The sequence below is a fragment of the Petromyzon marinus genome, chromosome 31 (assembly GCF_048934315.1).
Source record: "Petromyzon marinus isolate PM22_M1 ecotype Great Lakes invasive population chromosome 31, UKy_Petmar_22M1.pri1.0, whole genome shotgun sequence".
Classification (NCBI taxonomy): Eukaryota; Metazoa; Chordata; class Hyperoartia; order Petromyzontiformes; family Petromyzontidae; genus Petromyzon; species Petromyzon marinus.
The window spans coordinates 14,566,409-14,579,585 of record NC_133697.1 but is presented as its reverse complement, the minus strand read 5'-3'; the positions used below and the strand labels follow the sequence as shown (position 1 = coordinate 14,579,585).

At 48.6% G+C, this 13,177-nt stretch overlaps 1 protein-coding gene across 1 annotated transcript; it reads right to left on the bottom strand.

Moving 5' to 3' along the window:
* Positions 1-5,343: 5,343 nt before the first annotated feature.
* Positions 5,344-10,585, bottom strand: LOC142929583 (somatostatin receptor type 1-like). Its single transcript, XM_076071145.1, has one exon. The coding sequence runs from the start codon at positions 10,421-10,423 to the stop codon at positions 9,317-9,319; it is 1,107 nt and encodes a 368-aa protein (XP_075927260.1). The 5' UTR covers positions 10,424-10,585; the 3' UTR covers positions 5,344-9,316.
* Between the last annotated feature and the right edge of the window lie 2,592 nt (positions 10,586-13,177).

Below are 13,177 nucleotides of genomic sequence, written 5' to 3'. Positions count from 1 at the left end.
TAGCCAACGCAACCTACATCCAACTCAGCAGCTGGTAAACTTCCCGGAACGCTGGGAAAGACTTGCAGAACGGGTGGCGACCTCAACACTGCCGAAGGCCCACGCGATGCGTCTGGAGTGGCACCTCGTCAGACGCTCTGCCGTGTCCCAGCTGAGCCCCCCCCCACCCACAGACGGAGATTGCCAACCCAGAACCCCCCCCCCCCCCAAACAGCCATTAGCGGATGCCAGACCTCAGCCTCCCCCGCCCACAACGATACAGCCCCCACCCCCACCACCAAACCCCCCTCGCCAACTGATTGCGCTGTGCCTGCCATGAACCATGCTCCCGGGACACAACCGTCGGAACGCGCGCGCGCGCACGCACACGCGACAGACGCACAGTGGATTTAAAAAAAAAGAGCATTGGGTCTGCATTTGCTGAGTGAGATTGCTTCTGCGTGTCTGTCAAAGTCGGTGAGCGTCAAAGCGAATGTGGAGTACACAATGATTTTTTTTTTTACACAATGGTGCAGCGACGCCTGTCAGCCGATCTACATAAGCAGAGTGCAGCGTCGGGTCTAGGTGCATCTCATTAAGTGCGGTAACACAACGAGGCGACGTGACGGGCAGTCCTTCACTCAGCTATGCAGCGCGCGGGTAACGAAAAGTAAACAGCGTCTATCGGCACTCGAAGTTGAGGCGGTCGACTTGGCAACGGGCTGGATTGCCAAATGAAAGATACATCTTTAGACATTTTCATCAGGGAAGGCGTGTTATTGTAACCTCGAAGCAATGGAAGCATTTGGTCTCAATTTTAGAGCAATTATATACATGAAGCGCGGTAGCCACCTTTCCGCTCGACATCATCACCGCAAAGCTGATGCCTGTTCTCCCATGATGCTCCCAGCTAGTGTCTCCGGCTGGCGTTTCTCGTGGACTATCTGTCTTACAATTATAAAAAAACTATTATATTTTCATGACGACCTGAAAAAAATCCCTTCGTGATTGTGAACATTTCCAGACGAGTGGCGTTTTTAATTGGACTCATAGTTAAAAGACTTATCCGTGGCTATTGTCTGAAATAATTACAGACAATAGGATTCATTTAGAGTGAGATACAGCACTCTTACTCATTTGTGTGATAATCACGGGTGACAGAATTCTGAACAGGGATTCTTTCGTGTTTGCTGTACTTTGCTTTTCAGCTGCGGTGGCATTGTCACGAAATTCTAATTTTGATCATCATCATCATCCATCATGGCTATCATCATCATGGCCATCATCATTATCATGGCCATTATCATCATCCATCATGGCCATCATCATCATCATCATGGCCATCATCATCATGACCATCATCATCATGGCCATCACCATCATTATCATGGCCATCATCATTATCATGGCCATTATCATCATCTATCATGGCCACCATCATCATCATGGCCATCATCATCATAATCATGGCCATCATCATCTTCCATAATTGTCATCATCATCATCACCCATCATGGCCATCAACATCATCATCATCCATTATCATCATCATGGCCATCGTCGTCATCATCATCATCAATCCATCATGGCCATCATCATCTATTAGTTGTTTCCAAAGTCATCGCTCACAGTATCCCCCTCTATCATCCATCACCAACGTATATGCGAAATCATCGATTATTTTCACCCATCTCTCATCACCATTGTCGTCTGATATTACGCTTCTACCTCAATCATCGCGATCATCCCCATCGCTGTCGTTGCGAGTAGCGTCGTCACACTTCTTCATCCGTTGTTGAGTTTGGTGATCCATTTTAGTTATTGGGTAGTGGGACATAACTCGTGACTATTCTGTTGCGAGGTCGTGACCGTCTTGGGCGACGTTTTGTTGAGGTCATAACCACTTAATATCTGTCATAACCCATCGCAGTCAGCAATATTGTAATTCACTTTATTTGGTGATTCATAATTTGACACCAAAGATATGCGTGTAGGGATGTGTGTGTCTGTAAGAATACTTGTGGGGAGTGGTAGTGCAACGTTTAGCGCGGTGTGCTACAAATCTGACCAGCCGGGTTTGATTCTCGCTCACGGCCAACACCAGTGACGATTATATGAATCGGACCTGGGCATCCCCTAGGTCGACTCAGCCTCAAATTAGTACCGGGTGCGATGCGTAAAAATCGCCACTGTCGAGTCAAAGGCGGCCGGGCGTGGTGCTGGCCACCCCTTCGTGTGTCATGCCGGCCCTCATAAGTACTCGCTAACTGCACTTGCCTCAACATCATGTTAGGGCTATACGGGGCGGAGGGGGTGGTGCCTTGTCCCTGTAAGAATCTCCACTGTGGATTAAATAACCGTGGATATCACCAGGAATGGCTCCACGACAATTAACCTTCAGTGCCGCGTGGTCATTAGCACGAGCACTGTGCATAAAATGCATTCATTGTGCGGGGTAGAGGGGGTGGCGTGGGAGAGGGAGCCAAGTGGCGTCCACTTAGAGAGGGAGCCAAGTGGCGTCCACTTCAGTCGTGCTCGCGACCCTAACAGAGGCGACAGCCTCCGCACAGGTGGCATTAACCACGCAGACACACACACGTGCGTGTGTGTGCTTCGGGGACGCGGCGAGACGAACGACTCCGCCGAGACGCTCAGTGACCTCGCCAACGTCCATCAGCTGGGCAAAGGGCTCTGTGCCGGAGCAGCGCTCGTAAAAAAAGATTATTTAAATGTATGTAACAATTTTAATGTATGTAATAATAATTTAAATGTATATAATAATAATCATTTAAATGTATGTAAAAATAATAATTTAAATGTATGTAATAATCGTCATTTAAATGTATGTAATAATCATCATTTAAATGTATGCACTATTAATAATAATTTAAATGTATGAAGCTCCGGTGAATAGTCGATCTCAGGGTGCAATGCGTGAAAAGGCGGACATAGTTTAACATCAACCAAGGAAAGGAGAAGTGGGAAAGATGTTTGAAAATAACTAGAGAGAGTAAGCCATTTAAAACAGAGACGTTTTGAGTCGAGATTTTGAAGTCCTGCCCTCGAAGGTGGCTAAACGAGTAGCAGCAGAGTTTAGGTGCCGCAACTGCAAAGAGGCCGTGATCACCCCCCAAGCGTGGAGCCCAGACCGTGGTGACAGCGAGCAACGCACAAGCTGCTGCCGTGTGTTCCCCGGCCCCGCGTCTCGCACCCTGCCGACGGAGCCTCTTATCAAGGGGCACAGGACACCACCAGTCGCAGACTCCGAGCGGCGTCTTCGCAGCTGGTTATGATCGCTCGATTGCCTGACGCCGCACGGATTCATCAGAGCACGGCTGGCGATAGCTGTGTTGAAACGTACGCCTCGTAATTCTGCTCCTCTCTTTTATTAAACAAAAATAAATAAAGCCATTGTACCAAGGTTCGTTTGCACTACCCACGAGACGGCGGTTCTCAACCGTGCTGGTACGCGGTGGCCTCCCAATCAAGAACACGACGAAGGTGACCCAGGCCACACCGCGGAGTGAGATCACGGCCTTACCCTCCTGCACCTCCGATGAGCACGGTCGGCTACGCGTGGTGGGGAAAGAAGTTCGGCACGCGTATAGGTGCAGACAACGCGGGTTTGGGGAGGCATCTCGTGCTGTGCGTTGCCGTCCTCGACTTTTCCTGCGAGAGTTGGAAAAGTCACCCGCACGGTCTCCATTCCGCAGCCTGCGCGTTGCTAACCCCCTCCCCCCCACCCCCGCGGCTGGAGGAGGCGGCTGCACGCTTTTAGGGCAATTTTATGGCAATTATCGCTGGCAATTTGTCACCTGCGACAAGTTTGCTTTGAGTGCGCGGGCAAGGGGGAATGGCACGAAGCGACTGAGTTTCTGCCTTGCGAATGAGCGCGTGCGCCACTATACCACTCACGAGGGCTTCTCTAAAAGTTAACTGAGCGCATCATGATAACTTTATGCAAACCTGACTTCAAAGTTTGGTGAGAAATGTCAGTGTGTGCGATCGTAGCTGTCACGATATTTAATATATATATGATCCTAGCAGAGTGCCAACGTTTATTTATTTGTTCAGCCATACGCTCTTTTCAGAGCACCGGGAGAGATGACCCGTCACACAGCGGATGTGGTAGTTCATAACCCTCAAATGAATCGGTTGATAGCGTTCTTTTTTGCTTTGAACATGAAGGGGATAACAGTAGGTGGACACATATGATGTGATGGATAGATTTGACTTATTGAATTAAAAGTTGTTGGGGTTTTGTGTGTGTGTGTGCTGGGCTTGGATGCGTGTTAATGCTGCATACTTGCCGTAGCAAAATGAAAAGTGAGAGAAAACTTTTTTCATTGCTGCATTTAGCTTGACTTGGTATTCAAGGCATGCTTTTAATACATCTCCAGATAATCTCTCACAGTTCTTTGCTGTAACAATCCATCTAGCACCGGCACACGAGCTGATTTAATCTCTCCATCTCCATGGGTGGGTCCTCGTGGATGGATTCCATTCCTTGACTGCAACTCCGTTATTATTCTTGACCATTAGTCATGAACCCTTCAAGCCGTCACGTGTCCTGCTCAAGCCTCTTTACTGTTATTCACGGGTAGAATGCGGTCGTTAACCTGGGTTTGTTCTCTAATCCACGTGTTGATTATCTCTCTCGATGTAATTCCAAGCACGCATCGCATCTCGTCACGTGTGCTCCGTGCAACATCGGCAACTTTGGCTAAAATTGCTGTTACAATTGGGATCGAGCGACACTTCTGTTCGTTGCAAAAGAACGATTCATGATGACCTTCTGCAACAGCCCCTTGTTGAACAAATGAGGCTTCGACTGTGAGCCACATTAAGTGATTTAAACCCGCTAATCCAGTTTACTCAGACATCTTTCTTTATGTATGTATGCTGACCTTCTTTCGCACCGTACGTAGCCACCCGCGCTAATCGGAGGTGAAAATACCTGTGGATCTTCTTGGTCGCCCATGCACTGATAGCATTACGTACTTATTGTCAAACTTCTTTCGCACCGTACGTAGCCACCCGCGCTAATTGGAGATGGGATGAGACACGAAACAGCCCCACCAATTCAGGCGGAAACAGCCCCACCAATTCAGGCGGTATGATGCCTCTTGGGGCATACCGATATTCAAACCAAAGCATTTCAATTGACGTTTTGCTTTAAAAAAATGTTTTATCACAAAGTGAAATGATTATTGTCGAAAAGCAGTCCGCTGTAAATGGGTTTAAAAAGCAATATTTTGTTTACAATGTGTATCCAAGCAACAACGTGTTCGTATTGGATGGTTGATAGAGTGTTGTCAGGAACAATGGATTCAGTTTTGAAAGAAATGACGTGTGACAATGTCCTGCTGTTTTGCGGTAGCAGTTTATTGACACTAAGCTGCACTAAGGATGCAGGATGCGCATATAAAAAAAAACCCATAAATGTTGTGAAGTCAAACGTCACATCCACAAACAGCCGCAGTGATACACATCGTGTTGCGCCACGTGTCTGCTTAGCTCCTCGTTAGGCATCACGTTGTCGCTTTGAATTGCGATTGTCGCCAACGTGTTGACTTGCGCCGTTCCGCTCTATGAGAAGAGGCATCACACAAGAGGCGAAACCGCAAGATGTTGTGATTGGGACCGTTGTGATCGGTCCTCCCCGTCGTTGCCTTGCATGTCACCCGGCATCATCTCACGTCTCGCGCATAGCCTGGTTCTACACCCCCGGCCACCGTCTCACAAGCGTCAACATTGAGGCCATGTTACTTGAGACGGCTTTATCAATCGACAGAAATAAAAAAAAACGTATCTGCCTTGAAAAAGTTGTAGTTAAACAGTTGCCGTATTTTTTTTTAAATAGAAAATAACACAAATTTGTCCTGTCCTTTGTCAATCCACTGCTGGACGAAGGCTTGCCCGTGCCTTTCGGTCAAGCGAGTTGCTCCACCACACTTTCGCCAAACCTGACCACACTCTCGCCACGGCTCTTTACGAGGACAGCTCTGCGTGTTGAAGGCAGCGCGCCACCTGCTGTGGAGACGGGGTCAAAGTTTAACACTCAGCAGCAGTTGGCTTTCGCGAGCAATATTATCCATAAAAGGGTTGTTTTTGTTTTAGGTTAGATCGCGCAAATATACATGTGTCGTTAGATCCGCGACCACCCGGCACAGCCAATTAGTAAGGTTTGTCACGTAAACAAAAAGTGAAAATGTGTTACCAGTTCAGCACACCGACGTGTTGGAGAGTAAACCCACATCTCCCAACACACCGCTGTGCTGAACAAGTAACGAATTGGCACGTTCTGTTTACGTGACACACCGTGCTAATTGGCTGTGTCGGGTGGTCGCGGGTTTAACGACACATTCATATTCAGGCACATACAACGTAGGGTTGGCGCAGACAACAGAGTTAACTATGTTATTTAGCGACGGTTACGCGAGAGCGCCTTGCAACGTTTTTGTAAAAGTTCCTGACCCGCTTAAATAATTATTGATGGCACAATCGTCCGTTGTGCAGACGCTCAGTGGCACGAGTGTTCGTCGTGCAGACCATTGCCACAATGCCATTTGGCAGTGGATATTGTCTCACAATGTCCTTTGTTGCGTGTGTCTGCACGAAACCAAACGGGTCATTGAAATTCATACCGGTTGATATGGCTTCCGATGAGTCACGGACGTCTTAGCAGAGCAGGCTACACACACACAAGCTTTGGTTTCTTGCGTTTGGCACCAAAGGAAATTCAGATTCGCGGGAAAAAAGTTAACCGATACACAATTTAAATCATTGAGGGCGCTCCTGCAACACAGTTTACCGACAGATTCATTTGTAAATTAAATTTGGTCATTTCAGACATTCCCATGTATACCTACACAATATCGTCAAGGCGTTTGAACCGTGTTATACAGCTAGGAGAGATATTTACTGTACCATACTGCCATGTCAGCCAGTAGAGACTGTAGTTTTGTGTCACGCAATAACGTTGTGTTTCGGATGAAGGCACCGTCGTCCCAACCTATGAACACAACGGTAGCATTTCATTCGTTTCTTAAGTCACTGGATACGAAATGAGAATGATTATAGCCAATGCCTACATAGTAGGAAATCAAATTTCCCGAGTGCAGCCTCTGCCACAACAATGTCTCACAGGCACACATTGTGACATTGTCTCGTGGTGGCGTGAGACTAACACGGTGCATTTTAAAATGATATTTCGTAAGCGGCTTAATCAGGGGCGGTTGTATCTTGGCTCAAACATCTTGACTAAAACCTCTACCTCTTCACACACACACACATTAATGTGAATACAGGTCGCGGGCTTTTGACCGTGCTATAAATTACATAATTTTGAGAGGCAACGTGTGTCTTCACAACAAAGATTTCGATACGGTTGTGAGCGCTAATGATTTCATACTTGAATTTTTAAATCTTAGAGCGTCACACAGCATTATGAACTTTACAGGTCACGACATCCCTGCAATGTCGCTTCAAGCACCTCCAACAACCACAGAATGAGCAACACTGTACTGTGTCCTCAACGTGGTCATCCTTTCGGGCTTTCATCATTTTCCTCTAGGAATTGTATCGTTAACATTTAGATGGACACTGTGTTGACGTGACCATGCCGTTAGTGTTTTACACGCAATACAATTAACCCGCATAGCAATGCTCTAGACAACGGTCAAGTTTTATAGCCCGGAAGTTCAGACTGCATCCGAATGTAAGTGTGTGTCTTGAGTGTTTTGTATCTTGAATTTGTATCAGTCTTGTGAATTAGTACGCTGCAATGTAAAAAAAAAAACATCGAGGTACTAAAGCAGATGAAACCCACAACAACAATAACACAAATGAAACCCCATAATTCAACCAAGTCATTTATAACTGGGCCAGCATATCAGTTGACAAAAGCGTTTGTGAACAAACACCGGTATGCAATTGACGGGGCTGGAGATAAAACAACTGTCAGCTGTACCACACACAACCTAAACACGAAATTATGTGAACCGAATGCCTTATTTTTCCTTTAAGCGAAACGTTGCATTTTTGTACCTTACTGAACATTGACCAATGTGTGCACACAGGGGCGTAGTCAGGATTGTCAGCCCGGAGTGACATTCAACACATTTTTATTTCAAGCATGATTGAATGAGAAATCGGCTATACCCCACGCCATCGGTTGGCGACACACTCTGACAATGCAGTTGCACGGAGTCCGCCAGACCGAGTGTTGTACACTTATACGCAGAATGTTTCAGATTTTCGATTTTTTATTTTTTTTTCGGGGGTGACAATTGTCTACCCTGTCACCCCGCTGGCTCCGACCCTGTGTTCACATTACCTGGGACACTTTCATGACGCAAAAAAAGAAACCCACGTTTCTTTTGTGATCAGGCTTGCTCGTAGCGATGGCAGTCTGTGAATTAGGCTACAGTCGTGAACCAAAGTCTGCCCACACTCATTTGGCAACATTGTCCACAGTCGTACCGTCGTAGTCGTAGTAGTCTTATTAGAATGCACGTGCGGTAACAGACGTAAATTACACGCGTTTATACAGATTGCGAGCAATAAATGGGTCACGCTTTGGCGATGCGCGTCACAATCTGCACGGACCGGCGATGTTCACAGCTGGTTCGGCGTAGCCAACATCTCACGCGTGACAGAATTCATTGCGCAAGCGACGAATGCCAAGGAGGCGACCAACGTGAAACGGACGGCGTGGTCTTGACGGGGTATTGCGTCGCCCCTCGACATCTCGATGTCGAGTCGCACCGAAGCGTAACTCGGATCGTTTGCACGACGCGCAGCGGCATTTCAAACTCGACTGCCCTGTCTGTGGTTGAATCTGACAAATTCATCAACTCAGAGTTTATTAATGCAAAACAACAACAACAACAACAGAAACTCCCGAATTGATATCCCACATGCGAACGTGAACAGTGGTTTAGATACGTAATTAATAAATACGTCAATAAATACGGGAACGACACACCGATGTGTAAGCATGTAAACGACACGTTGATACAACGGTAGCAGACATCACGTCATTGATAGTACCCTATCCTCCGGATTATAAGACGCACGTTTCTGCTCCCCCCGCCCTTCTCCCCTGCTGTATTTTAAAGTAAAAGGTGTGGGGTGGGATGGGGGGAGGGGTGCCTCTTATAATCCGGTAGATGTGTGTGTGTGTGACCAGATTTGTATAACTTTCATTGACACCGGGCACAACTTTTGGTGGCGGGCGGGGGGGGGGGGGTTGTATGGTGGGGGGTGTGCGTCTTACTTTCCGGCAGCGTCTTACAATGCGGAGACCAGGGCGGTGTGCGAGGCAGCGCGACTCTTAGAGGGTGGTGGTGCGGGACACGCCGCCACACGTGCCGTTGCGGTAGACGCTACCCGCGGTGGCGTTGTTGGGCCGAAAGTTGTTGAGCTCGTTGCTGCGACTCTGCACGACGAACGCACGGCTCTTCAGCGCCGACGCGTAATAGTCCACGGGCTCCTCGAGACCCCCGTCTATCCAGCGCAAGCACAGGATCCTCTGAAAGGAGCGCTTGAAGTTGTCCGAGAGGAAGCCGTAGAGGATGGGGTTGGCGCAGCTGTTGGCGTAGCTGAGGATGACGGAGAGCTGCATGACCGTGGGGTGTGGCGACACCCCGAACACGAAGAGCAGATGGATGGTGTAGAAGGGCATCCAGCAGAGCACGAACACGGTCACGACCATGAGCACCATGCGAGTGATCTTGCGCTCGGAGCGCCGGCGCTGCTGCCAGCCGGCTTTGAGCGCCACCGCTCGCATCTTGAAAATGATGAGCAGGTAGCACACGCAGATGGCCACCACGGGCAGCAGGAAGCCCACGATGAACGTGTAGAGGACGAACGCCACCGACCAGGACAGCTCGGTGTGCGGCCACAGCAGGTTGCAGATGACGCTGTCGGAGCCTTCCTCCCTGCTCGGCTCCGTGTCCGCGAAGATGATGATGGGCAAGATGACCAGCAGCGAGAGGGCCCACACGCACACGTTGGTCATCTTGGCGATGCTCGGCCTCCGGTAGCGCGCCGCCTTGATGGGGTGCACCACGGCGATGTAGCGGTCCACGCTGAGCACCGTGAGGCAGAAGATGCTCGTGAACATGTTGATGCCGTCCACGCTGAGCACGAGGCGACAGAGCAGCGAGCCGAAGGGCCAGTGGTGCATGGCCGCGGACGTGGCCAGGAAGGGCACGCTGAGCATGAAGAGCTCGTCGGCGATGGCCAGGTTGAGGATGTAGATGTTGGTGGCCGTCTTCATCTTGGCGTAGCGGAATATCACGTAGATGACGAGCGAGTTTCCGAGCAGGCCCACCATGCACACCACCACGTAGATGAAGGGAATGACCACGGTGCTCGCGTCAAACACCTCGAACGCGTCGCCCGAGGATGCGGTGGAATTGGGACGTTCGGTCAACATGTTGCTTCCGAGCGGCGGAGCTGAGTCGCCCGCATGTGTGAGGTGGGCCCCATTCAGCGCACGGATCCTCGTGGCCACGGCGTCTGTGACTCGCTCGTTGCGGAGCGCGGCGCGCGAGCAGAAAACGCGCGTGGAGGGGGAGGGGCAGGAACCCCCCCCCCCTTAGGGTGGTGGCGTGGCCCCCACCCTCGAGCCCGGGTGAATATTGAGAAGAATGGTTCACTCCACACGGGGTGGATGCGATTGGTAGGTTGGGTACGAGGTTGCCTAGCAGTGCCGTACATAGACACGCGCGCTTGTTTGCTTGCCAGCGAGAAGTGGCCATGGGGGGCATCTGGAGAACCACGTGTTTTTAAAATTTGTATCTGCGTGAATGAAAACAAATAACCGCGCGTTTTGATTAATGGGGCGCGCGCAGAGGTTTTTTATATGGAAGAATTGTTCTTTCAATATGGACATGCATGTTGATGTTCGTTGGTCAATCGTCGTTTTCATCATCAGTAACAGCCTTGGTCAATCCACTGTTGAATGAAGACTTCCCCAAGACGGACCCTGCGATGTAATAATCTACGCAGTACCTGCATACACGAGCTGATTTAATCGCTCCATCTCCATGCAACGGACGCGTTCCGTCCCTTGACTGCCACTACGTTATTATTCTTGAATATCTGCCGTCAAAATTGTATTCTTTACTTCTGCAAATGCATGTAAAATCCTGCAGTTTCTTGATTAGCTAAAACAATTTTCAATCCTCTACCTATTATAAGCTCGTATATTACAGGAGCTCTTAAGGCGCACAGTGTCGAATCAATGAAATTTAGAAATTCAATAAAACAATCAATACTTTATAAACAAAAGCAGTTATTGGTAAAACATTACACGGTGTGATATTAACATGTTAATTATACACGAATATATAAATAACCTTATGGTTACAAGTGCAATATCAATCATTAATGTTATCATGAAGAGACAGGCAAGCTGGGTCAATGGAAAATGTAAAAAAAATACATCTGCCCGATTATAAATGGATATTTGCTTTAATATTTCATCACAACGATTGTGAAGGAAACTAAATATGCGTTAACTGTCTTGTTATGAGCGCAGAATAATTTAATGAAGTGGTAGTTTAAAATAATAACCAATCAAGGGAAGCAATCCCAGTGAAATCTCCCGGAATCAATACTTGTCACTGCTTAGGGGGTCTGTACAACCGCGGAAGCGGTAACCGTTCTCACCAACAATGTGCATCTGATTAGTTCGTTTGAGAGGGGATTTGAAGGAGCTGGGAATGTGCCCCCGTGTAAAAGATCGACCACGGGAATGCGTGTCTTTAAAAACACAATTATTAATCCACACACAAAACATTCGCATGAAATATATCCCTTGATCAACCTCGAAGTGTTCGTTGTAGGGATTGTTTGAACATTCTTCACCATGCTGGTCAGTGAGGGTGTAAGTCGTGGAGGGAGATCCAACTGGTTAATATATATATCAAAGGCTGCTGCTTTGACCGGGAATGGAACTCCAGTCGCCAGGGCCATAGAGCGGTCGGCTTACCACTGCACCACTACTTTACCATGTTTGTTAATTATGACAGCGGAATAATTACAGCGGTAAATTATGTTTCACTCCAGAGTAATTGGATTATAGTCCTTGGTTTACTCAGTGAATATCATTATACTGCGCCGCAGATGTGTTTGTATTGTTGATTGTTGTAACGTTCTTACTTGCCCCTACTGCACATCTGTGAAAAAGAGCTTCACGGTTCATCGAATTCCTCCGGTGTAAATAGAATAAACTAAATTCTGATTCTGAATCTAATACCGTCTCTGAATGTCTGGAACCGGTAACCGTTTCCGGTGGAATCTTTATAGCAGCCGCTTGGTAAAGTAACGTCGTCTCGCGGATAAAAGGTAAAAGGCGGAGCCCTGCGATTGGTCGCTCAGGCAGCTGCTGGCGGAAAAGACTCCAGGAAAAGTCTCCAGCAAGAGTCCCCAGCAAGAGTCTCCAGGAAGAGTCCCCAGCAAGAGTCTCCAGGAAGAGTCTCCAGGAAGAGTCCCCAGCAAGAGTCTCCAGGAAGAGTCCCCAGCAAGAGTCTCCAGCAAGAGTCTCCAGCAAGAGTCTCCAGGAAGAGTCTCCAGGAAGAGTCTCCAGCAAGAGTCTCCAGGAAGAGTCCCCAGCAAGAGTCTCCAGCAAGAGTCTCCAGGAAAAGTCCCCAGCAAGAGTCTCCAGCAAGAGTCTCCAGGAAGAGTCCCCAGCAAGAGTCTCCAGCAAGAGTCTCCAGGAAGAGTCTCCAGCAAGTCTCCTGGAAGAGTCTCCAGGAAGAGTCTCCAGCAAGAGTCTCCAGGAAGAGTCTCCAGGAAGAGTCTCCAGGAAGAGTCTCCAGCAAGAGTCTCCAGCAAGAGTCTCTGGGAAGAGTCTCCAGCAAGAGTCTCCAGGAAGAGTCTCCAGCAATAGTCTCCAGCAAGAGTCTCCTGGAAGAGTCTCCAGGAAGAGTCTCCAGCAAGAGTCTCCAGCAAGAGTCTCTGGGAAGAGTCTCCAGCAAGATTCTCCAGCAAGAGTCTCCAGCAAGAGTCTCCAGGAAGAGTCCCCAGCAAGAGTCTCCAGGAAGAGTCCCCAGCAAGAGTCTCCAGCAAGAGTCTCCAGGAAGAGTCTCCAGCATGTCTGCTGGAAGAGTCTCCAGCAAGAGCCTCCAGCAAGAGTCTCCAGGAAGAGTCTCCAGGAAGAGTCTCCAGGAAGAGTCTCCAGCAA